General features: G+C 48.4%; 1 protein-coding gene across 1 annotated transcript; it reads right to left on the bottom strand.

Annotated features, from left to right (window-relative positions):
- Positions 1-9678: 9678 nt before the first annotated feature.
- Positions 9679-23934, bottom strand: LOC146423567 (phospholemman-like). The gene is made up of 7 exons (XM_085044739.1): positions 23781-23934; positions 19282-19316; positions 19163-19198; positions 16616-16690; positions 14000-14036; positions 11135-11184; positions 9679-9752 (listed from the first exon to the last, which is right to left on the bottom strand). The coding sequence occupies exons 2-7, from the start codon at positions 19304-19306 to the stop codon at positions 9730-9732; spliced, it is 246 nt and encodes an 81-aa protein (XP_084900865.1). The 5' UTR covers positions 19307-19316; positions 23781-23934; the 3' UTR covers positions 9679-9729.
- Between the last annotated feature and the right edge of the window lie 1419 nt (positions 23935-25353).

Here is a 25353-nt window from a genome sequence, read left to right as displayed (position 1 = left end):
CCACAGACCCAATAGACCCTATAGATACCCCACAGACCCTATAGATACCCCACAGACCCCACAGACCCCATAAACCCCATAACCCCACAGACCCCACAGACCCCATAAACCCCACAGACCCATCAGCACCCCACAGACCCCACAGATCCTACAGACCCTATAGACCTCACAGCACCCCATAAACCCCATAACCCCACAGACCCCATAGACCCCATAGATACCCCACAGACCCTACAGACCCCATAGACCCTATAGACCCTATAGACCCCACAGACCCCATAGACCCCATAGCTCCCCACAGACCCCATAGCACCCCATAACCCCACAGATCCTACAGACCCCATAGACTCCATAGAACCCTATAGACCCCACAGACCCTATAGATACCCCATTGACCCCACAGACCCCACAGACCCCACAGACCCCACAGACCCCACACACCCCACAGACCCCACAGACCCCACAGACCCCACAGACCCCACAGACCCCACAGATCCCACAGACCTCACAGATCCCATAGACCCCACAGGCCCCACAGACCCCACAGACCCCACAGGCCCCACAGACCCCACAGACCCCACAACCCCACAGACCCCATAGACCCTATAGATACCCCACAGACCCTATAGATACCCCACAGACCCCACAGATCCTACAGACCCTATAGACCCCATAGCACCCCATAACCCCACAGACCCCAGACACCCCACAGACCCTATAGACCCCATAGACCCTATAGATACCCCACAGACCCCACAGCACCCCACAGACCCCATAGCACCCCACAGCACCCCATAGACCCCATAGCACCCACCCTGCAGCACCCATAGACCCCATAGCACCCCACAGCACCCCATAGCACCCCACAGCACCCACCTGTAGCACCCAGAACCCCATAGCACCCAGCTGTGCCCCCACAACCCCACAGCACCCACCTGTATCGCCCCACAGCACCCTCAGCACCCATCCTGAAACCCTCCGGCACCACCCAGAGCCCCGCAGAGCTCACCCTGCACCCCACAGCACCCCATAGACCCCACAGCACCCCATAGACCCCATAGCACCCCATAGCACCCTATAGACCCCATAGCACCCTATAGACCCCATAGCACCCCATAGACCCCATAGACCCCATAGCACCCACCTGTAGCACCCAGAACCCCATAGCACCCAGCTGTGCCCCCACAACCCCACAGCACCCACCTGTATCGCCCCACAGCACCCTCAGCACCCATCCTGAAACCCTCCAGCACCACCCAGAGTCCCTGCAGAGCTCACCCTGCACCCCACAGCACCCCACAGCACCCCATAGCACCCCACAGCACCCCAAAGACCCCATAGCACCCCATAGCACCCTATAGACCCCATAGCACCCTATAGACCCCATAGCACCCCATAGAACCCCACAGCACCCTATAGAACCGCATAGAACCCCATAGCACCCCATTGACCCCATAGCACCCCACAGCACCCCACAACACCCCATAGCACCCCATGGAACCCCACAGCACCCATCCTGCAGCACCCAGAGCCCTGCAGAGCTCACCCTGCACCCCACAGCACCCCACAGCACCCCACAGCACCCCATAGACCCCATAGACCCCATAGCACCCCATAGACCCCACAGCACCCTATAGAACCCCATAGACCCCATAGACCCCATAGACCCCATAGCACCCCACAGCACCCCATAGCACCCTATAGAACCGCATAGAACCCCATAGCACCCCACAGCACCCCATGGAACCCCATAGAACCCCATAGAACCCCACAGCACCCATGGAACCCCACAGCACCCCATAGCACCCCACAGCACCCCATAGAACCCCATAGCACCCTATAGAACCCCATAGAACCCCATAGACCCCACAGCACCCCATAGACCCCATAGCACCCCATGGAACCCCACAGCACCCCACAGCACCCCATAGCACCCTATAGAACCCATAGACCCCATAGCACCCCACAGTACCCCATAGACCCCATAGAACCCCATAGCACCCCACAGCACCCTATAGAACCCCATAGACCCCACATCACCCCACAGACCCCATAGCACCCCATAGCACCCCATAGCACCCACCCTGCAGCACCCAGTACCACCCAGCACCCACCCGGGACCCACAGCACCCCATAGCACCCCATAGACCCCACAGCACCCACCCGTGTTACCCCATAGCACCCACAGCACCCACCCTGCAGCACCCAGCACCCCTGCAGCACCCAGCTGTGCCCCTATAACCCCCCTGCACCCAGCCGGGACCCCCAGCACCCACCCAGAACTCACAGCACCCACAGCACCCCACAGCACCCACCCTGCACCCCACAGCACCCATGGTGCACCCCGTAAACCCCACAGCACCCCATAGTGCCCATTCTGCACCCCACAGCACCCCACAGCACCCCATAGACCCCCAAAGACCCCACAGCACCCATCCGGAACTACACAGCACCCCACAGCACCCCATAGACCCCACAGCACCCTATAGAACCCCACAGCACCCCATAGCACCCCACAGCACCCCATAGCACCCTATAGACCCCATAGCACCCCACAGCACCCCATAGACCCCACAGCACCCCACAGACCCCATAGCACCCCATAGCACCCACCCTGCAGCACCCAGGACCACCCAGCACCCACCCGGGACCCACAGCACCCCATAGCACCCCATAGCACCTATCCTGAGCTACACAGCACCCACAGCACCCCACAGATCCCACAGCACCCCATAGCACCCATCCTGCAGCACCCAGAGCCCTGCAGGACCCACCCGGAACCCACAGCACCCCATAGCACCCCATAGCACCCCATAGCACCCCATAGATCCCATAGCACCCCATAGAACCCCACAGCACCCATCCTGCAGGACCCAGAGCCCTGCAGAGCTCACTCTGCACCCCATAGACCCCACAGCACCCCATAGAACCCCACAGCACCCCACAGCACCCCATAGACCCCATAGACCCCACAGCACCCCATAGAACCCCACAGCACCCCATAGAACCCCACAGCACCCCATAGAACCCACAGCACCCCACAGCACCATAGACCCCATAGACCCCACAGCACCCATAGCACCCCACAGCACCCCGTAGAACCCCACAGCACCCACAGCACCCCATAGACCCCATAGACCCACAGCACCCACAGCACCCCACAGCACCCCATAGAACCCCACAGCACCCACAGCACCCCATAGACCCCATAGACCCCACAGCACCCCACAGCACCCACAGCACCCCATAGAACCCACAGCACCCACAGCACCCCATAGACCCCATAGACCCCACAGCACCCCATAGACCCCATAGACCCCACAGCACCCCATAGACCCCATAGACCCCACAGCACCCCATAGCACCTATCCGGAACTACACAGCACCCCACAGCACCCCATAGCACCCACCCTGCACCCCATAGATCACACAGCACCCCATAGCACCCACCCTGCACCCATCCTGCAGCACCCAGACCCTCATAGCGCTCATCCTGCACCACCAGGGACCCCCAGCACCCACCCAGCACCCACCCAGCACCCACCCAGCACCCATCCTGAACCCCACAGCACCCAAATCCCTGCAGCAGCACCCACCGGGTGTCACCCAGAACCCTGCAGAGCCCAAACAGCACCCCACAGCACCCACCCGGGACCACCCAGCACCCACCCGGGACCCACAGCACCCACCCGGGGCTACTCAGCACCCACCGGGTGTCACCCAGAACCCTGCAGAGCCCAAACAGCACCCACAGCACCCACCCGGGACCACCCAGCACCCACCCGGGACCCACAGCACCCACCCGGGGCTACTCAGCACCCACCGGGTGTCACCCAGAACCCTGCAGAGCCCAAACAGCACCCACCCGGGACCACCCAGCACCCACCCAGGGCTCCTCAGCACCCACCCAGGGCTCCTCAGCACCCACCCGGGGCTGCTCAGCACCCACCCGGGACCGCTCAGCACCCACCCGGGGCTACTCAGCACCCACCCAGGACCACCCAGAACCTCTGCAGAGCCCAAACAGCACCCACAGCACCCACCCGGGACCACCCAGCACCCACCGGGTGTCACCCAGAACCTCTGCAGAACCCAAACAGCACCCCACAGCGCCCACCCGGGACCCACAGCACCCACCCGGGACCACCCAGAACCTCTGCAGAACCCAAACAGCACCCACAGCACCCACCCGGGACCACCCAGCACCCACCCGGGGCTACTCAACACCCACCCGGGACCACCCAGCACCCACCCGGGACCACCCAGCACCCACTCGGGACCACCCAGAACCTCTGCAGAGCCCAAACAGCACCCCACAGCACCCACTCGGGACCCACAGCACCCAGCCGGGACCCACAGCACCCACCCGGGACCCACAGCACCCACCCGGGACCACCCAGCACCCACCCAGGGCTACTCAGCACCCACCCGGGGCTACTCAGCACCCACCCGGGACCCACAGCACCCACCCGGGGCTACTCAGCACCCAGCCGGGACCACCCAGAACCTCTGCAGAGCCCAAGCAGCACCCACAGCACCCACTCGGGACCCACAGCACCCAGCCGGGACCCACAGCACCCACCCGGGACCCACAGCACCCACTCGGGACCCACAGCACCCAGCCGGGACCCACAGCACCCACTCGGGACCCACAGCACCCAGCCGGGGCTACTCAGCACCCATCCGGGACCACCCAGCACCCAGCCGGGACCACCCAGAACCTCTGCAGAGCCCAAACAGCACCCACAGCACCCACCCGGGACCACCCAGCACCCACCCGGGACCACCCAGCACCCACCCGGGGCTACTCAGCACCCACCCGGGACCCACAGCACCCACCCGGGACCACCCAGCACCCACCCGGGACCACCCAGCACCCACCCGGGACCACCCAGCGCCCAGCCTGCTGCACCTGCATCACCCCACAGCACCCCATAGCGCCCACCCTGCAGCACCCAGAGCCCTGCAGAGCCCACCCGGGACCCACAGCACCCATCCTGCACCCCTAAAACCCACCCGGGACCCCCAAAACCCACCCGTGTCACCCCACAGCACCCAGAGCGCCCACCCTACACCCCTACGATCCCCCCAGCACCCACCTGTGCCACCCCACAGCACCCCAAAAACCCACCCAGGACACCTAAAATCACCCAAAACCCACCTGTGCCACCCCACAGCACCCACCCAGGACACCTAAAATCCCCCAAAATCACCCCAAAACCACCCAAAACCCACCTGTGCCACCCTATAGCACCCTCTGCACCCAAATCCTGCAGCACCCAGAACCTCTGCAGAGCCCACGTGTTCCCCGAGAATCCCCAAAAACCCACCTGGGACACCCCACAGCACCCCAAAAACCCACCCAGGACACCTAAAACCCACCTGGGCCACCCCACAGCACCCCAAAAACCCACCCTGGACACCTAAAACCCACCTGTGCCACCCCACAGCACCCCAAAAACCCACCTAGGATCCCTAAAATCACCCAAAACCCACCCGAAATCCCCCAAAACCCACCTGGGCCACCCTACAGCACCCCAAAAACCCACCCAGGACACCTAAAATCCCCCAAAACCCAACCGAAATCACCCAAAACCCACCTGTGCCACCCCACAGCACCCCCAAAACCCACCTAGGATCCCTAAAATCACCCAAAATCACCCCAAAACCACCCAAAACCCACCTGTGCCACCCTATAGCACCCTCTGCACCCATCGGGAACCTCTGCAGAACCACCCAGCGCCCCAAAAACCCACCCTGCACCCCAAAAATCCCCCAAAATCCGCCTGTGCCACCCTATAGCACCCTCTGCACCCATCAGGAACCTCTGCAGAACCACCCAGCGCCACAAAAACCCACCCTGCACCCCAAAAATCCCCCAAAAATCCGCCCAAAATCACCCAAAATCCCCCAAAATCCGCCCAGAACCCACCCAAAATCATCCAAAAATCACCCAAAATCCCCCAAAATCCCCCAGCACCCACCTGTGCCACCCTACAGCACCCTCTGCACCCATCGGGAACCTCTGCAGAACCACCCAGCGCCCCAAAAATCACCCAAAATCTCCCAAAAATCACCCCAAAATCCCTCAAAACCCACCCAAAATCCACCAAAAAACACACAAAACCCACCCAAAATCACCCCAAAATCACCCAAAACCCACCTGTGCCACCCTACAGCACCCTCTGCAGAACCACCCAGCGCCCCAAAAACCACCCAGAACCCCCAAAAATCCCCCAAAATCACCCAAAAATCATCCAAAATCCACCTGTGTCACCCTACAGCACCCTCTGCACCCATCGGGAACCTCTGCAGAACCACCCAGCGCCCCAAAAACCCACCCTGCACCCCAAAAATCCCCCAAAAATCCGCCCAAAATCACCCAAAACCCACCCAAAACCCACCCAAAATGACCCAAAATCCGCCTGTGCCACCCCACAGCACCCTCTGCACCCATCGGGAACCTCTGCAGAACCACCCAGCGCCCCAAAAACCCACCTGGGACCCCCAAAAACCCACCCAGAACCCCCAAATCCCCGAAAACCCACCCAAAATCACCCAAAAATCCCCCAAAATCACCCAAAAATCATCCAAAACCCACCCAAAATCACCCAAAATCCGCCTGTGCCACCCTATAGCACCCTCTGCACCCATCCTGCACCACCCAGCACCCCAAAAACCCACCCAGAACCCCCAAAAATCACCCAAAATCCGCCCAAAATCACCCCAAACCCACCCAAAATCCCCCAAAAACCACCCAGAACCCCAAAAAATCCCCCAAAATCACCCAAAACCCACCCAAAATCCCCCAGCACCCACCTGTGCCACCCTATAGCACCCTCTGCACCCATCGGGAACCTCTGCAGAACCACCCAGCGCCCCAAAAATCACCCAAAATCCCCCAAAAACCCACCCAAAACCCCCAAAAATCACCCAAAAATCCCCCAAAATCCCACTCCCGCACCTCCCATGGCCGGTTCGGTCGGCGTGGCCATGGCGGCTCGGTCCGGTCCGGTCCGGTTCGGCTCGGTTCGGTTCTTTTCGGGAATTTTCCGATGATTTTTCGGGAATTTTCCGATGATTTTTGGGGAATTTTTCGGGATTTTTCGGGGTTTTTCGGTTGGGTTCGGTTCGGTTCGGCTCCTCCCGGCGGCTCGGGAGGCTTCGGAACCTCTCGGGGATTTTCGGAGATTTTCGGCTTTTCTCGGCTGCGGCCGCGGCGCTGCGGCAGAGGGGCGGGGCTAGCGGAGGCCACGCCCACTGGGTGGGGCTTGGCGGGAAAATGGGGCAAAAATGGGCCAAAAATGGCCGAAAATCATCCAAAAAATTGGGCCAAAAATGGGCAAAAATGGGCAAAGATGACCAAAAATGGGCAGAAATGGACAAAAATGGCAAAAAATGGGCAAAAAGTGGCAGAAAAATGACCCGAAAATGGGCAAAAATGGCAAAAAAGGCACAAAAATGGGCAAAAATGGCAAAAAATGGCAAAAAATGACCCCAAAATGAGCAAAAATGGCCAAAAATGGGCCAAAAATGACCCGAAATGGCCAAAAATGGGCCAAAAGTGGACGAAAATGGCCCCAAAAATGGGCAAAAATGACTCAAAAATGGGCCAAAAATGGGCAAAAATGACCCGAAAATGACTCAAAAATGGGCCAAAAATGGGCCAAAATGGGCAAAAATTGGCCAAATATGGGCAAAAATGGCACCAAAATGGGCAAAAATCACCAAAAAGACCAAAAAATGGCCCCAAAATGAGCAAAAATGGGCAAAAAATGACCAAAAATGGCCAAAAATTGCCAAAAATGGCACAAAAATGGCACAAAAATGGCACAAAAATGGACAAAAATGACCCAAAATGGCCAAAAATGGCCCAAAAAAGGCCGAAAATGGGCAAAAATGGCGAAAAATAGCAAAAAATGGCGCAAAAATGGACAAAAATGGGCAAAAATGGACAAAAATAGGCAAAAATGGACAAAAATAGGCAAAAATGGCGGAAAATTGCACAAAAATGGGCAAAAATGACCCAAAATGGCCAAAAATGGCCCAAAAAAGGCACAAAAATGGCGCAAAACTGACCAAAAATGGCCCAAAATGACCCGAAAATGGCAAAAAATGGACAAAAATAGTCCTAAATGGGCAAAAAATGGGCAAAAACTACCAAAAATAGCCCAAAAATGACCCAAAATGGCCCAAAAATGGTCCCAAAATGGCCACAGATTGCCCAAAAATTCACCAAAATGCCCCAAAAATTGACCAAATTGCCCAAAAACAGCCCCAAAATGTCCTCAAAATGGTGCAAAATGCCCCAAAACGAAGTCCAGACTTCCCAAAATATCCCCCAAATCGCCTCAAATCCCCCAAATCCTCCCCAAAACTCCAAAAATCGCCAGAAATTCTCCCCAAATCCTCCTAAAATGCCCCAAAAATCTCTCAAAACCCCCCGAAATCCAAAAAAAATCCTCCAAAATCCCCCTAAAATCTTCTAGGATTCCCAAAAAAATCCCCCAAATCTCCCAAAAATCCCCCAAATCTCCCAAAATTCCCCAAAATCCTCCAAAATTCCCAAAAATTCCCCCAAAAATCCCCAGAATCTCCAAAAAATTCCCAAAATCCCCGAAATTCCCCCAATTCTAAAATCCCAAAATCTCCCCAAAAAATCCCCAAAATCCCAAATCCCCCAGAAAATCCCCAAACTCCCCAAAATCCCCAAAAACCCAAAATCCCTAAAAAACCCCAAATTCCCCAAAACTCCCCAGATCTCCCAAATTCCCTAAATCCCCAGAAATTCCCCCAAAAAATCCCCAAATTCCCTAAAAACCCCAAAATCCTCCCCAAAAATCCCCAAATTCCCCTCAAATCCCCCCAAATTCCCCCAAAATTCCCCCAAAATTCCCCAATCCCCAAAAAACCCAAAAATTCCCCCAAAATCTCCCAAAATCCCCCAAATTTCCCCAAATCCTCCCCAAAAATCCCTTTAAATTTCCCCCAAAACCTCCCAAAATCCCCATAAATCCCAAAATCCCCAGAAATTCCCCAAAATCCCCTAAATCACCCTAAAAATCCCCTAAAATCCCAAATTCCCCAAAAATCCCCAAAATTCCCCAAAATCCTCCCCAAAGCCCCCTAAAATCCCCAAATCCTTCCAAAATTCCCCAAAAAATCCCAAAATTCCCCCAAATCCCCAAAACCCAACAAATCCCAAAAAGCCTCAAATCCCCAAAATCCCCAAATCCTCCTAAAACCCCAAAATCCTCCCTAAAATGTCCAAAATTCCCCCAAATCTCCCCCAATCCTCCTAAAACCCCAAAATCCCCCCAAAATTCCCCCAAAATTCCCCCAAAACATCCCAAAATCTCCCCAAAACCCCCAAAAATCCCCAAATTTCCCCCAAATTCCCTCCCAGTCAGAACCAGCAAACCCCAAACTGGGAAAACGTTTATTGGGACCGAGAGGCTCCGAATTTTGGGAGTTTGGGGATTTTTGGGGGATTTTTGGGGGATTTTTGGGGTTTTGGGGTTTTTTGGGGTTTTCAGGCTCCAAATTTTGGGGTTTTTTGGTGGTTTTTTGTGGTTTTTTGGGGGTTTGGGGGATTTTTTTAGGGAATTTTGGGGCTTTTTGGGGTTTTTTGGGTTTTTTTTTTTGGTTTTTGGGGTTTTTTTTGAGTTTTCTGGGGAATTTTGGGGTTTTCAGGCTCCAAATTTGGGGTCCCTCGGCGACCCCAAATCTTCATCTCATTCGTGTCGAGAGACCTGCAGGGAAATTGGGGAGAAATTTGGGGATTTTGGGGGTAAAAATTTGGGGATTTTGGGGAAATTGGGGATTTTGAAATTTGGGATTTTGAGGGAAATTCGGGGGATTTTAGGATTTTTGGGGGGATTTTAGAGGGAGAATTTAGGGGGAATTTTGAGGATTTAGGGGATTTTGAGATTTTGGGATTTTTGAGGATTTGGGGACATTTGAAGGATTTTGGGGGAGGGGGAATTCTGGGGGAATTTTGAGGGATTTTGGGGATTTCGGGAGATTTTGAGATTTTGGGATTTCAGGAGAAATTTGGGGGTTTTTGATAGAATTTTGGGGATTTTGGTAGATTTTTGGGAGTTTTGGGAGATTTTGGGGTTTGAGGTTTTGGGGAGAAATTTGGGGGATTTTAGGAGATTTTGGGAGTTTTGGGGGATTTTGGGGAGATTTTGGTATTTTTGAGGGATTTGGGGGATTTTGGAGGATTTTTTAGGGGATTTTGGGAGATTTTTTGGATTTTGGAGAGGGTTTTGGGGGAATTTTTGGGTTTTGGGGAATTTTAGGGAATTTAGGGGGAATTTGGGGGAATTTTTGGGGCAAATTTTGTGGAATTTCAGGGAATTTCTGGAGAAATTTTGGAGGATTTTTTTTTATTTTGGGGATTTGGGGAATTTTGAGAGAATTTTGGGGAATTTCAGGGATTTTGGGTGGATTTTGTGGAATTTTTGGGGAAATTTTTTGGGAATTTAGGAGGACTTGGGGATAAAATTTTGGGGAAAAATGTAGGAAATTTGTAGGGAAATTTGGTGGAATTTTAGGGAATTTTTGGGGAAATTTTGTGCAATTTCAGGGAATTTTTGGGGAAATTTTAGGGAATTTTTGTGGAATTTTAGGGGAATTTTTAGGGAATTTTTGGGGAAGTTTTTGGGGAGAATTTGGGGAAATTTTGGGAAATCTGGAGGAAATTTTGGGGGAAATTTTGTGGAATTTTTGGGGGAAGTTTCAGTGGGAATTTTTGTGGAATTTTAGGGAATTTGTGGGGAATTTTTGGGGAATTTCAGGATTTTTTGGAATTTTGGGAATTTCAGGATTTTGGGAATTTTGGGAATTTTGGGAATTTCAGGAATTTCGGGGAATTTTGGGGGAATTTCAGAAATTTTGGGAATTTAGGGAATTTTGGGAATTCCGGAAATCTGGGAATTTCAGAAATTTTGGGTATTTGGGGATTTTGGGAATTTTGGGGGAATTTCAGAAATTTCAGGGCGATTTAAGGAATTTTGGGAATTTGGGAATTTTGGGAATTTATGGGAATTTAGGGAATTTCGGGAATTTCGGGGAAATTTTGGGAATTTTGGGGGAAATTTTGGGGAAATTTTGGGAATTTCTCACTCACGCCTCATGGATTGCCGCAGAGCTCCTTCAGCCTCATCCGGTTCTCCTGTCCTGGAAACCAGTATAAACCAGTTAGAGACCAGTTAGAGACCAGTTAAACCAGTAAAAACCAGTTAGAGACCAGTAAAAACCAGTTAAACCAGTTAGAGACCAGTTAGGGACCAGTTAGAAACCAGTTAGAGACCAGTAAAAACCAGTTAAACCAGTTAGAGACCAGTGAGAGACCAGTAAAACCAGTAAAAACCAGTTAGAGACCAGTTAGAGACCAGTAAAACCAGTTAAACGCCAGTAAAAACCAGTTAGAAACCAGTATAAACCAGTTAGAAACCAGTTAAACCAGTTAGAGACCAGTTAAACCAGTTAGAGACCAGTTAGAAACCAGTTAAACCAGTTAGACACCAGTTAAACACCAGTAAAAACCACTTAAACCAGTTGGAAACCAGTAAAAACCAGTTAGAAACCAGTTAAACCAATTAAAGACCAGTTAGAGACCAGTTAGGGGCCAGTTAAAAACCAGTTAGAAACCAGTAAAAACCAGTACAAACCAGTTAGAAACCACTAAAAAACAGTTAGACACCAGTTAAACCAGTTAGAAACCAGTTAAACCAATTAGAAACCAGTTAGAGACCAGTTAGAAACCAGTTAAACCAGATAGATAGAGACCAGTTAGTGACCAGTTAAACCAGTAAAAACCAATTAGAGACCAGTAAAACCAGTTAAACGCCAGTAAAAACCAGTTAGAAACCAGTATAAACCAGTAAAAACCAGTTAAACCAGTATAAACCAGTTAGAAACCAGTATAAACCAGTTAGAAACCAGTATAAACCAGTTAGAAACCAGTATAAACCAGTATAAACTAGTTAGAAACCAGTTAAACCAATTAGAAACCAGTTAAACCAGTTAGAAACCAGTAAAAACCAGTAAAAACCAGTTGGAAACCAGTTAAACCAATTAAAGACCAGTTAGAGACCAGTTAGGGACCAGTTAAAAACCAGTTAAACCAGTTAGAAACCAGTATAAACCAGTTAGAAACCAGTTAAACCAGTTAGAGACCAGTAAAAACCAGTTAGACACCAGTTAAACCAGTTAGACACCAGTTAAACACCAGTAAAAACCAGTTAAACCAGTTAGAAACCAGTAAAAACCAGTTGGAAACCAGTTAGAAACCAGTAAAAACCAGTTAGAAACCAGTTAAACCAATTAAAGACCAGTTAGAGACCAGTTAGGGACCAGTTAAAAACCAGTTAAACCAGTTAAAGACCAGTTAGAGACCAGTTAGGGACCAGTTAAAAACCAGTTAAACCAGTTAGAAACCAGTAAAAACCAGTAAAAACCAGTTAGAGACGAGTTAGAAACCAGTTAAACCAGATAGAGACCAGTTAGGGACCAGTTAAACCAGTAAAAACCAATTAGAGACCAGTAAAACCAGTTAAACGCCAGTAAAAACCAGTTAGAAACCAGTATAAACCAGTTAGAAACCAGTTAAACCAGTTAGAGACCAGTAAAAACCAGTTAGACACCAGTTAAACCAGTTAGACACCAGTTAAACACCAGTTAAACACCAGTAAAAACCAGTTAGACACCAGTTAAACCAGTTAGACACCAGTTAGACACCAGTTAAACACCAGTAAAAACCAGTTAAACCAGTTAGAAACCAGTAAAAACCAGTTGGAAACCAGTTAGAAACCAGTAAAAACCAGTTAGAAACCAGTTAAACCAATTAAAGACCAGTTAGAGACCAGTTAGGGGCCAGTTAAAAACCAGTTAAACCAGTTAGAAACCAGTAAAAACCAGTAAAAACCAGTTAGAGACGAGTTAGAAACCAGTTAAACCAGATAGAGACCAGTTAGGGACCAGTTAAACCAGTAAAAACCAATTAGAGACCAGTAAAACCAGTTAAACGCCAGTAAAAACCAGTTAGAAACCAGTATAAACCAGTAAAAACCAGTTAAACCAGTTAGAGACCAGTAAAAACCAGTTAGACACCAGTTAAACCAGTTAGACACCAGTTAAACACCAGTAAAAACCAGTTAGAGACCAGTTAGAAACCAGTTAAACCAGTTAGAAACCAGTAAAAACCAGTAAAAACCAGTTGGAAACCAGTAAAAACCAGTTAGAAACCAGTTAAACCAATTAAAGACCAGTTAGAGACCAGTTAGGGGCCAGTTAAAAACCAGTTAAACCAGTTAGAAACCAGTAAAAACCAGTAAAAACCAGTTAGACACCAGTTAAACCAGTTAGACACCAGTTAAACACCAGTAAAAACCAGTTAGACACCAGTTAGAAACCAGTTAAACCACTTAGAGGCCAGTGAGAGACCAGTAAAACCAGTAAAAACCAATAAAACCAGTAAAAACCAGTTAGAAACCAGTGAAACCAGTTAGAGACCAGTTAGAAACCAGTCAAACCAGTCAAACCAGTTAGAAACCAGTGAAACCAGTTAAACCAGTTGGAAACCAGTAAAAACCAGTTATAAACCAGTTAAACACCAGTAAACACCAGTTTGAACCAGTTAAACCAGTTGGAAACCAGTTAAACCAGTAAAAACCATTACAAACCAGTAAAAACCACTACAAACCAGTAAAACCAGTAAAAACCATTACAAACCAGTAAAAACCATTACAAACCAGTAAAAACCATTACAAACCAGTTAAACCAGTAACCCTCTCAGTTCCCATTCCCAGTTCCCTCCCAGTCTCTCCCAGTATAACCCAAACCCATCCCAGTATAAACCAGTCCCTCCCAGTTCCCTCCCAGTATAAACCAGTCCCTCCCAGTTTCCCTCCCAGTCCATCCCAGTCTCTCCCAGTCCCCCCCAGTTTCCCTCCCAGTCCCTCCCAGTATAAACCAGTTCCCTCCCAGTTACTTTGGCTGTTGGTCAAACTTGCAGCGGCAATGGCGACCTGGAGGGGAATGGAAACTGGTTATACTGGGATGGACTGGGAGGGACTGGTTTATACTGGGAGGGAACTGGGATGAATCTGGAGTAAACCGGGATGAACTGGTTTATACTGGGATGGACTGGGATTGAACTGGGATTGAACTGGGATGAACTGGGATGGAACTGAGGGATACTGGGATGAACTAGGTCTATATTGGGAAGGACTGGTTTATACTGGGATGGACTGGGAGGGGATTGTGGGGATACTGGGATGAACTGGGATGGACTGGGATATACTGGGATGGACTGGGATGAACTGGGATTGAACTGGGATGGACTGGGATATACTGGGATGGACTGGTGGCAGCACTGGGAGATACTGGGAGGGAATTGCTGGATACTGGGAGATACTGGGATTGAACTGGGAGGGACTGGGAGTGAACTGGGAGGGACTGGGAGAGACTGGGATGGACTGGTTTATACTGGGATGGACTGGGAGGAGATTGTGGGGATACTGGGATGAACTGGGATAGACTGGGATGGACTGGGAGGGACTGGGATGGAACTGGGATGGAACTGGGATTGAACTGAGGGATACTGGGATGAACTGGGATGGACTGGGAAGGGATTGTGAGGATACTGGGATGAACTGGGATGAACTGGGATGAACTGGGATGGAACTGGGATGAACTGGGATGAACTGGGAATGAACTGGGATGAACTGGGATGAACTGGTGGCAGCACTGGGCAATACTGGGAGGGAATTGCTGGATACTGGGAGATACTGGGAGTGAACTGGGATGAACTGGGATGGACTGGGAATGAACTGGGATGGACTGGGATGAACTGGTTTATACTGGGATGGACTGGGATTGAACTGGGATGGAACTGGGATGAACTGGTTTATACTGGGAAGGACTGGGAGTGGATTGTGGGGATACTGGGATGAACTGGGATGGGATTGAGGAGCACTGGTTTAAACTGGGATTGAACTGGGATGGACTGGGATGGACTGGGATGAACTGGTTTATACTGGGAACTAACTGGAGTTGGTACTGGTTTGGACTGGTTTGAACTGGGATGGACTGGGAGGGAACTGGGGAGGATTTTGGGGAACTTTGGGGGAATTTTGGGAATACTTTGGGAATATTTTGGGGAAATTTTGGAAATATTTTGGGAATTTTTGGGGGATTTTTGGGGGGAATGTTTGGGGAAATATTGGGGAATATTTTGGGAATATTTCAGGAATATTTTGGGATTTTTTGTGGGAATTTTTTGTGAATATTTTGGGGAAATTTTGGGAATATTTTGGGAATATTTTGGGAAAATTTTGGGAATTTTTCAGGACTATTTTGGGTAAATTTTGGGTAAATTTTGGGAATATGTTGGGAATATTTTGGGGAAATTTCGGGAATATTTTGGGAATATTTTGGGAATATTTTGGGGAAATTTTGGGGAAATTTTGGGAATATTTTGGGAATATTTTGGGAAAATTTTGGGAATATTTTGGGGAAATTTTGGGAATATTTTGGGATTTTTTCGGGAATATTTTGGGTATATTTTGGGAATATTTTGGGAATATTTTGGGGAATATTTTGGGAAATATTTTGGGAATATTTCAGGATTTTTTGGGGATTTTTTGGGGATTTTGGGGAATATTTTGGGAATATTTTGGGAATATTTTGGGAATTTTTGGGGTTATTTTGGGATGAATTTTTGGGAATATTTGGGGTTATTTTGGGATGGATTTTTGGGAATATTTTGGGCTATTTTAGGATGGATTTTTGGGGATTTTTAGGATATTTTAGAATAAATTTTTTTGGAAATTTTGGAATGGATTTTGGGGAATATTTTTGGGTCATTTTGAGATATTTTGGGGGAAATTTTTTGGTTATTTTGGGGAAATTTTTTTTTTATATTTTGGGTTATTTTGGGAGAAATTTTTGGGATATTTTGGGATATTTTGGGATGGATTTTGGGATGGATTTTGGGGAATATTTGGGATATTTTAGAATAATTTTTTTTATATTTTTGGCAATTTTGGGGTGGATTTTGGGACTATTTTGGGGTGAATTTAGGGATATTTTTGGCTATTTTGGGGATATTTTTGGCTATTTTGGGGTGAATTTTTGGCAACATTTTGGGGCAATTTGGGGCTTTTTGGGATGGATTTTTGGGAATATTTGGGGCAATTTTGGGGTGAATTTAGGGATATTTTGGGCTATTTTGGGGTGAATTTTTGGGGCAATTTGGGGCTATTTTGGGATGGATTTTTGGGATGGATTTGGGGCAATTTTGGGGTGGATTTTGGGGCTATTTTGGGGTGACTTTTTGGGGCTATTTTGGGCTATTTTGGGGTGAATTTTTGGCAACATTTTGGGAGATATTTTGGGGCTATTTTGGGATGGATTTGGGGAATATTTGGGGCAATTTTGGGGCTATTTTGGGGCTATTTTGGGGAAAATTTTTGGCTATTTTGGGGCTATTTTGGGCTATTTTGGGGTGAATTTTTGGCGACATTTTGGGGCAATTTGGGGCTATTTTGAGGTGGATTTTTGGGGATATTTTGGGGTGATTTTGGGGTGATTTTGGGTCTCTCACTGAGGATGAGGAGAATTCCGAGGACGAAGAAAATCCCAGCGACGATGAGACCTCCGAGGCGCAGAGAGTCGTAGTCTGAAAAACCCCAAAAAAATCCCAAAAAATCCCCAAAAATTCACATTAAAAACCCCAAAAAACCACAAAAAAATCCCAAAAATCACATTGAAAACCCAAAAATTCACCTTATTCACCCCAAAAAACCAACAAAAAATCCCAAAAATCACATTAAAAACCCAAAAATTCACCTTACTCACCCCAAAAACCACAAAAAAAATCCCAAAATTCACATTAAAACCCCAAAAATTCACCTTACTCACCCCAAAAAACCACCAAAAAATCCCAAAAATCACATTAAAAACCCAAAAATTCACCTTATTCACCCCAAAAAACCGCCAAAAAAATCACCTTAAAGCTCTCAAAATTCACATTAAAACCCCAAAAAAATCGCAAAAAAATCCCCAAAAATCTACAAAATTCACATTAAAAACCCCAAAAATTCACCTTAATCACCCTAAAAAAATCAGTTGGAACCCCAAAAAATCACCTTAAAATTCCCAAAAATCACTTTAAAAACCAAAAGAATCCCAAAAATTCACCTTAAAAGCCTCAAAATTCACCTTAATCACCCCAAAAAAATCAGCTGGAACCCAAAAAAACCCAAAAAATCACCATAAAACACCCAAAAATCACTTTAAAACCAAAAAATCACATTAAAAACCCCAAAATTCACACCTGAACTCCCAAAATCGCCCAAAATCACCCCAAAAATCACACCTGAACTCCAAAATTCACACCTGAACCCCAAAAAATCACCCAAAATCCCCAAAAAATCACCCAAAATTCACACCCGAACTCCAAAAATCACCCAAAATCCCCAAAATGTCACCCAAAATCACCCCAAATTCACACCTGAACCCCAAAAAATCACCCAAAATCCCCAAAATTCACACCCGAACCCCAAAAATCACCCAAAATCCCCAAAATATCACCCCAAATCACCCAAAATTCACACCTGAAACCCAAAAAATCACCCAAAATTCACAGCTCAACCCCAAAAATCACCCCAAATCACCCCAAAAATCACACCTGACCTCCAAAATTCACACCTGAACCCCAAAAATCACCCAAATTCACACCTGAATCCCAAAAATCATCCAAAATCACCCAAAATTCACACTTGAACCACAAAAATAATCCAAAATCACCCCAAAAATCACACCTGAACTCCAAAATTCACCCAAAATCCCCAAAATTCACACCTGAACCCCAAAAAAATCACTCGAAATCCCCAAAAATCACCCAAAATTCACACCTGAACCCCAAAAATCACCCCAAATCACCCCAAAATTCACACCTGAACCCCAAAAAATCACTCGAAATCCCCAAAAATCACCCAAAATTCACACCTGAACCCCAAATATCATCCAAAATCATCCCAAAATTCACACCTGAACCCCAAAAAATCACCCAAAATTCACAGCTCAAAAATCACCCCAAATCACCCCAAAAATCACACCAGACCTCCAAAAATCACACCTGAACCCCAAAAAATCACCCAAATTCACACCTGAATCCCAAAAATCATCCAAAAATCACCCAAAATTCACACTTGAACCACAAAGATCATCCAAAATCACCCCAAAAATCGCACCTGAATTCCAAAATTCACCCAAAATCCCCAAAATTCACACCTGAACCCCAAAATTCACACCTGAACCCCAAGAAATCACCCAAAATCCCCAAAAATCACCCAAAATTCACACCTGAACCCCAAAAAATCACCCAAAATTCACACCTGAATCCCAAAAATCACCCTAAATCACCCCAAAAATCACATCGGAACCCCAAAAATCACCTGAAGGTTCCCAAAATCACCTGAAATCACTTAAAATCACCCCAAAAATCACACCTGACCTCCAAAAATCACACCTGAACCCCAAAAAATCACCCAAAATTCACACCTGAATCCCAAAAATCATCCAAAATCACCCAAAATTCACACTTGAACCACAAAAATCATCCAAAATCACCCCAAAAATCGCACCTGAACTCCAAAATTCACCCAAAATCCCCCCAAATTCACACCTGAACCCCAAAAAATCACCCGAAATCCCCAAAAATCACCCAAAATTCACACCTGAACCCCAAAAATCACCCAAAATCCCCCCAAAATCCGCACCCGAACCCCAAAAAATCACCGAAAATCACCCCAAAAAATCACCCGAACCCCAAAAATCACCCAGAATCCCCCCAAAAATCACCCGAAATCCCCAAAATATCACCGAAAATCACCCCAAATTCACACCTGAACCCCAAAAAATCACCCAAAATCCCCAAAAATCACCCAAAATTCACACCCGAACCCCAAAAATCACCCAAAATCACCCCAAATATCACCTGAAACCCAAAATATCACCCAAAATCACCCCAAAATCCGCACCCGAACCCCAAAAAATCACCGAAAATCCCCCCAAAAAATCACCCGAAATCACCCAAAATCTCCCCAAAATCCCCCCAAATTCCCGCCCCGCCCCTCCCCCCGCTCACCGTAGTGGAATCGCTCCCACTCTGACGTCACCGGCTCTGCGGGAAGGGGGGAGGGGCGGCGTCACACCTGGGCCCGATGACGTCATCCCGCCCCGCGATGACGTCATCCCCTCGCTCACCTGCCTTGGCCGTGATTGGCGCCATCGCTGCTCACCTGGGAAAGGTGGGAATTTGCCTTTTTCCCAAAATTTTTCCCCATTTTTCCCCAATTTTTTCCCACTTTTCCCCATTTTTTCCAAATTTTTCCCAATTTTTCCCAATTTTTCCCAATTTTTCCCCAATTTTTCCAATTTTTTCCCACTTTTTCCCACTTTTCCCCGATTTTTTCCCATTTTTCCCAATTTTTCCCCAATTTTTCCCAAATTTTTCCCAATTTTTTCCCCATTTTTCCCCAATTTTCCCAATTTCCCCCCAATTTTTTCCCACTTTTCCCCACTTTTTCCTAAAATTTTCCCAATTTTCCCCCAATTTTTTCCCACTTTTCCCCAATTTTTCCCAATTTTTCCCAATTTTTCCCCATTTTTCCCAATTTTTCCCCAATTTTTCCCAATTTTTTCCCCATTTTTTCCCCACTTTTCCCCATTTTCCCCAAATTTTTCCCCATTTTTCCCAATTTTTCTCCATTTTTCCAAATTTTTCCCCAATTTTCCCCAAATTTTTTCCAATTTTTCCCCATTTTTTCCAAATTTTTCCCCAATTTTTCCCAATTTATTTTCCCCATTTTTTCCCCATATTTTCACTATTCTTTTCCTACTTTTCCCCATTTTTTCCAAATTTTTCCCAATTTTTCCCAATTTTTCCCCATTTTTTCCAAATTTTTCCCAAATTTTTCCCATTTTTCCCAATTTTCCCCAGACTTTTCCCCTTTTTTTCCATTCCCCCCATTTTCCCCCATTTTTCCTGATTTTCCCACTTTTTCCCAATTTTCCCTTTTTTCCCAATTTCTTCCCAAATTTTTCCCCAGTTATTCCCCATTTTCCCCAATTTCCCCATTTTCCCCCTATTTTTCCTGATTTTTTTCCCACTTTTCCCCAGATTTTTCCCATTTTTCCCAATTTTTTCCCATTTTCCCCAATTTTTCCCAATATTTTCCCAATTTCTTCCCATTTTTCCTCAGATTTTTCCCAATTTTTTCCAAAAATTTTCTCTTTTTCCCCCAATTTTCCCATTTTTTTCCCACTTTTCCTCCATTTTTCCCATTTTTCCCCAATTTTTCCCAATTTTTTCCATTTTTTTCACAATTTCCCATTTCCTCACTTTTTCCCCCACTTATTCCCAAATTTTCCCAAATTTTCCCAATTTTTCCCAATTTCCCTCAAATTTTCCCAAATTTTCCCAATTTTCCCCCATATTTCCCAATTAGGGAAAATTGGGGGAAAAAAAGGAGGAATTTTGGGGAAATTTTGGGACAAATTGGAAGAACTTTGGGAAAAATTTGGAGAAAATTTGGAGAAGTTTGGGGAAAATAGGAAAAAAATTGAGGAAAAATGGGAATTTTGGGAAAATTTGGGTGGAAAATTCGGGAAAATTGGGAAAAATTTGGGAATAAATTGGAGAAGTTTGGGGGAAATTGGGGAAAACTGGGAAAGATTGGGAAATTTGGGGGAAAATGGGAAAAATGAGGAAATTTTGGGGAAATCCAGAAAAAAATTGAAAAATTGGGAAAATTTAGGAAAAATCCAGAAAAAAAAAAAGGGAAAATTGGGGAAAATTTGGGGAAATTCGAGGGGAAAAAAGAGAAAATTTTGGGGAAAATTGGGAAAATTTGGGGGAAATTAAAACCAAAAAAAAGGGGAAAATTTAGGAAAAACTAAAAAAAAAAAAAAAAAAAAGGGAAAATTTGGGGGAAATCCAGAAAAAAAGGGAAAAAAATGACATTTTTGGGGGAAAAAGTTAAAGGAAAAATTGGGGAAATTTGGGGAAAATTTAGGGGAAATCTGGAAAAAAAAGAAAGTAAAAAATCTGGAAAATTTGGGGAAAATCCAGAAAAAAAGGGGAAAAATTGGGAAAATTGGGGAAATTCAGAAAAAAAAAAAGAGAAAATTTGGGAAAATTTGGGGGAAAATTGGGAAAAAATGGTGTCAAACTGGGAGAAACTGGGAGAAACTGGGAGAAACTGGGAGAAACTGGGATCAAACTGGGATAAACTGGGAGAAACTGGGATCAAACTGGGAGCTACTGGGAGCTACTGGGATAAACTGGGACAGACTGGCATAAACTGGGATCAAACTGGGATCAAACTGGGATAAACTGGGATCAAACTGGGAGAAACTGGGAGAAACTGGGAGAAACTGGGATCAAACTGGGATAAACTGGGATCAAACTGGGATTAACTGGGACCAAACTAGGATTAACTGGGATCAAACTGGGATTAACTGGGATCAAACTGGGAGAAACTGGGATCAAACTGGGACAGACTGGCATAAACTGGGATCAAACTGGGATAAACTGGGATCAAACTGGGATCAAACTGGGAGCTACTGGGATTAACTGGGATTAACTGGGATCAAACTGGGATTAACTGGGATCAAACTGGGATCAAACTGGGATCAAACTGGCATAAACTGGGATCAAACTGGGATCAAACTGGGATTAACTGGGATCAAACTGGGACAGACTGGCATAAACTGGGATCAAACTGGCATAAACTGGGATCAAACTGGGAGAAACTGGGACAGACTGGGAGAAACTGGGATCAAACTGGGATTAACTGGGATCAAACTGGGATCAAACTGGGAGCTACTGGGATTAACTGGGATTAACTGGGATCAAACTGGGATTAACTGGGATCAAACTGGGACAGACTGGGGGGACAAACTGGGCCTAACTGGGATCAACTGGGAGCTGGCATTGGGATCAAACTGGGATACTGGCATAAACTGGGAAAATTGGTCACTGGGAGAAACTGGGATCAACTGGGAGAAACTGGGATCAAACTGGGAGTTACTGGGAAAAATGCTGGGACTTACTGGGAGATACTGGGATGAACTGGGAGATACTGGGTTACTGGGAGTTACTGGGATCAAACTGGGAGTTACTGGGAGTTAACTGGGGATTTACTGGGTTACTGGGATTAACTGGGAGCTACTGGATTTACTGGGAATTACTGGGAGTTGTTACTGGGATTTACTGGGATTAACTGGGGTCAAACTGGGAGTAACTGGGAGTTACTGGGAAACTTCTGGGCCTTACTGGGATTAACTGGGAGTTACTGGGATTAACTGGGAGCAACCAGAGTTACTGGGAATTACTGGGAGTTGTTACTGGGAGTTACTGGGAATTACCGGGGGACAAACTGGGAGTTACTGGGAAACATTCTGGGCCTTACTGGGATGAACTGGGAGTTACTGGGATGAACTGGGAGCAACCAGAGTTACTGGGAATTACTGGGAGTTGTTACTGGGAGTTACTGGGAATTACCGGGGGACAAACTGGGAGTTACTGGGAGTTACTGGGAAACATTCTGGGCCTTACTGGGATGAACTGGGAGTTACTGGGATGAACTGGGAGCAACCCGAGTTACTGGGAATTACTGGGAGTTGTTACTGGGAGTTACTGGGGGACAAACTGGGAGTTACTGGGAGTTACTGGGAAACATCTGGGTTACTGGGATGAACTGGGAGCTACTGGGATGACTGGGAGGTTACTGGGAATTACTGGGAGTTGTTACTGGGAATTACCGGGGGACAAACTGGGAGTCACGGGGAGTTACTGGGACACTGGGTTCTGGGTGACTGGGAGTTACTGGGTGAACTGGGAGCACTGGATTACTGGGAGTTGTTACTGGAGTTACTGGGATTACTGGGAGTTACTGGGAACATTCTGGGCCTTACTGGGATGAACTGGTCGTTACTGGGATGAACTGGGAGCAACCGGAGTTACTGGGAATTACTGGGAGTTGTTACTGGGAGTTACTGGGAATTACCGGGGGACAAACTGGGAGTTACTGGGAGTCACTGGGAAACATTCTGGGCCTTACTGGGATGAACTGGGAGTTACTGGGATGAACTGGGAGCAACCCGAGTTACTGGGAATTACTGGGAGTTGTTACTGGGAGTTACTGGGAATTACCGAGGGACAAACTGGGAGTTACTGGGAATTACCGGGGGAGTGACTGGGAGTCACTGGGGGACTCCCGGGCCTTACTGGGAGCTACTGGTTTGAACTGGGAGCAACCGGAGTTACTGGGAGTTGTTACTGGGAGTCACTGGGAGTCGCTGGGAGTCACTGGGGGACACTGGGGGACACTCTGGGCCTTACTGGGATGAACTGGGAGTTACTGGGATGAACTGGGAGTTACTGGGATGAACTGGGAGCAACCGGAGTTACTGGGAGTTGTTACTGGGAGTTACTGGGAATTACCGGGGGACAAACTGGGAGTCACTGGGAATTACCGGGGGAGTTACTGGGAGTCACTGGGGGACTCCCCGGGCCTTACTGGGAGCTACTGGTTTGAACTGGGAGCTCCCCTCCCCCCCAAGGTCACCCCGAGGTCACAGCCCAGCCAGGCCCCTCCCCCTCCCAGTCCCTCCCAGTTCATCCCAGTTCCTCCCAGTCCCTCCCAGTCCCCCCCAGTCCCCCCCGGCGCCCCCCAGTCCGTCCCAGTCCATCCCAGTACCTTACTGGGAGCTCAGCTCCCTCCCAGTTCACCCTAACCCTGCCGCGGCTATTTTTAACCGATGACGTCACCGGGGGGGGGGTGGGGCTTGGCCACGCCCCCTCCCAGTTCCACCAGTAAGGGAGTGGGACTGGCACTGGGAAGGGGCTGGGAGGGGCCTGGAGCTCCCAGTTAGACCAGTAAGGGACTGGGAATGGACTGGGAAGGACTGGGAGGGGGCGTGGCCTGCGACCCTCCCAGTAACGGACCAGTAACGGACCAGTAAGGGACTGGGAGGAGTTCAGGCCACGCCCCCGACCAGTAACGGACCAGTAACGGACTGGGAGGGGCCTGAGGGTCCCAGTTAGACCAGTAAGGGACTGGGAATGGACTGGGAGGGGCTGAAGCCACGCCCCCTCCCAGTAAGGGACCAGTAAGGGACTGGGAATGGACTGGGAGCCTCAGTGCTCCCAGTAACTCCCAGTGCTCCCAGTAAGGATTCCCAGTAACTCCCAGTCCCTCCCAGTAATTCCCAGTAACGATTCCCAGTAACGATCCCAGTAACTCCCAGTGCTCCCAGTAACGCCCAGTAACTCCCAGTGATTCCCAGTAACTCCCAGTCCCTCCCAGTAACTATCCCAGTAACGATGCCAGTAACGATCCCAGTCCCTCCCAGTCGCTCCCAGTCCCTCCCAGTGCTCCCAGTAAGGATTCCCAGTCCCTCCCAGTCGCTCCCAGTAACAAAGTCCCCCATGTCCCAGTCCCTCCCAGTGCCCCCCAGTCCCTCCCAGTCCCTCCCAGTCCCTCCCAGTCCCTCCCAGTCCATCCCAGTAACAAAGTCCCTTTGTCCCAGTCGCTCCCAGTCCCTCCCAGTGCTCCCAGTAACAAAGTCCCTTTGTCCCAGTGACCCCCAGTCCCTCCCATTTCAATCCCAGTTCTCCCAGTAACAAAATCCCTCTGTCCCAGTGACCCCCAGTCCATCCCAGTCCCTCCCAGTCGCTCCCAGTAACAAAGTCCCCTCTATCCCAGTCGCTCCCAGTCCCTCCCAGTCCATCCCAGTAACAAAGTCCCCTCTGTCCCAGTGCCCCCAGTCCCTCCCAGTCCCTCCCAGTCCATCCCAGTAACAAAGTCGCTCTGTCCCAGTCGCTCCCAGTCCATCCCAGTAACAAAGTCCCTTTGTCCCAGTGACCCCCAGTCCATCCCAGTCCCTCCCAGTCCATCCCAGTAACAAAGTCCCTTTTTCCCAGTGACCCCCAGTGCCCCCCAGTCCCTCCCAGTCCATCCCAGTAACAAAGTCCCTCTGTCCCAGTCGCTCCCAGTCCCTCCCAGTCCATCCCAGTAACAAAGTCCCTCTGTCCCAGTCGCTCCCAGTCCCTCCCAGTGCTCCCAGTAACAAAGTCCCTCTGTCCCAGTCGCTCCCAGTCCCTCCCAGTGCTCCCAGTAACAAAGTCCCTCTGTCCCAGTCGCTCCCAGTCCCTCCCAGTGGCTCCCAGTAACAAAGTCGCTCTGTCCCAGTTTGGCTCTGGGCCAGTTCCCAACAAGCGGCGCTCAGTGTCCGGAGGGGGCGTGGCCTGTCCATATATGGTCATTTTGT

This window comes from Lichenostomus cassidix, unplaced genomic scaffold, assembly GCF_008360975.1.
Source record: "Lichenostomus cassidix isolate B80296 unplaced genomic scaffold, HeHo_3.0 HiC_scaffold_37, whole genome shotgun sequence".
NCBI lineage: Eukaryota > Metazoa > Chordata > Aves > Passeriformes > Meliphagidae > Lichenostomus > Lichenostomus cassidix.
Note: the sequence above shows the minus strand (reverse complement) of the source record. Positions and strands in the feature narration are given on the sequence as shown.

Coding starts and splice junctions, on each gene's coding strand:
- LOC146423567 (XM_085044739.1), bottom strand. CDS start 19,306: ATGGCGCCAATCACGGCCAAGGCAG. Junction 16,691..19,162: donor GTGGGAGCGATTCCACTACG/GTGAGCGGGGGG, acceptor GGGGTTTTTCAG/ACTACGACTCTCTGCGCCTC. Junction 9,753..11,134: donor TCTGCGGCAATCCATGAGGC/GTGAGTGAGAAA, acceptor ATTTCCCTGCAG/GTCTCTCGACACGAATGAGA.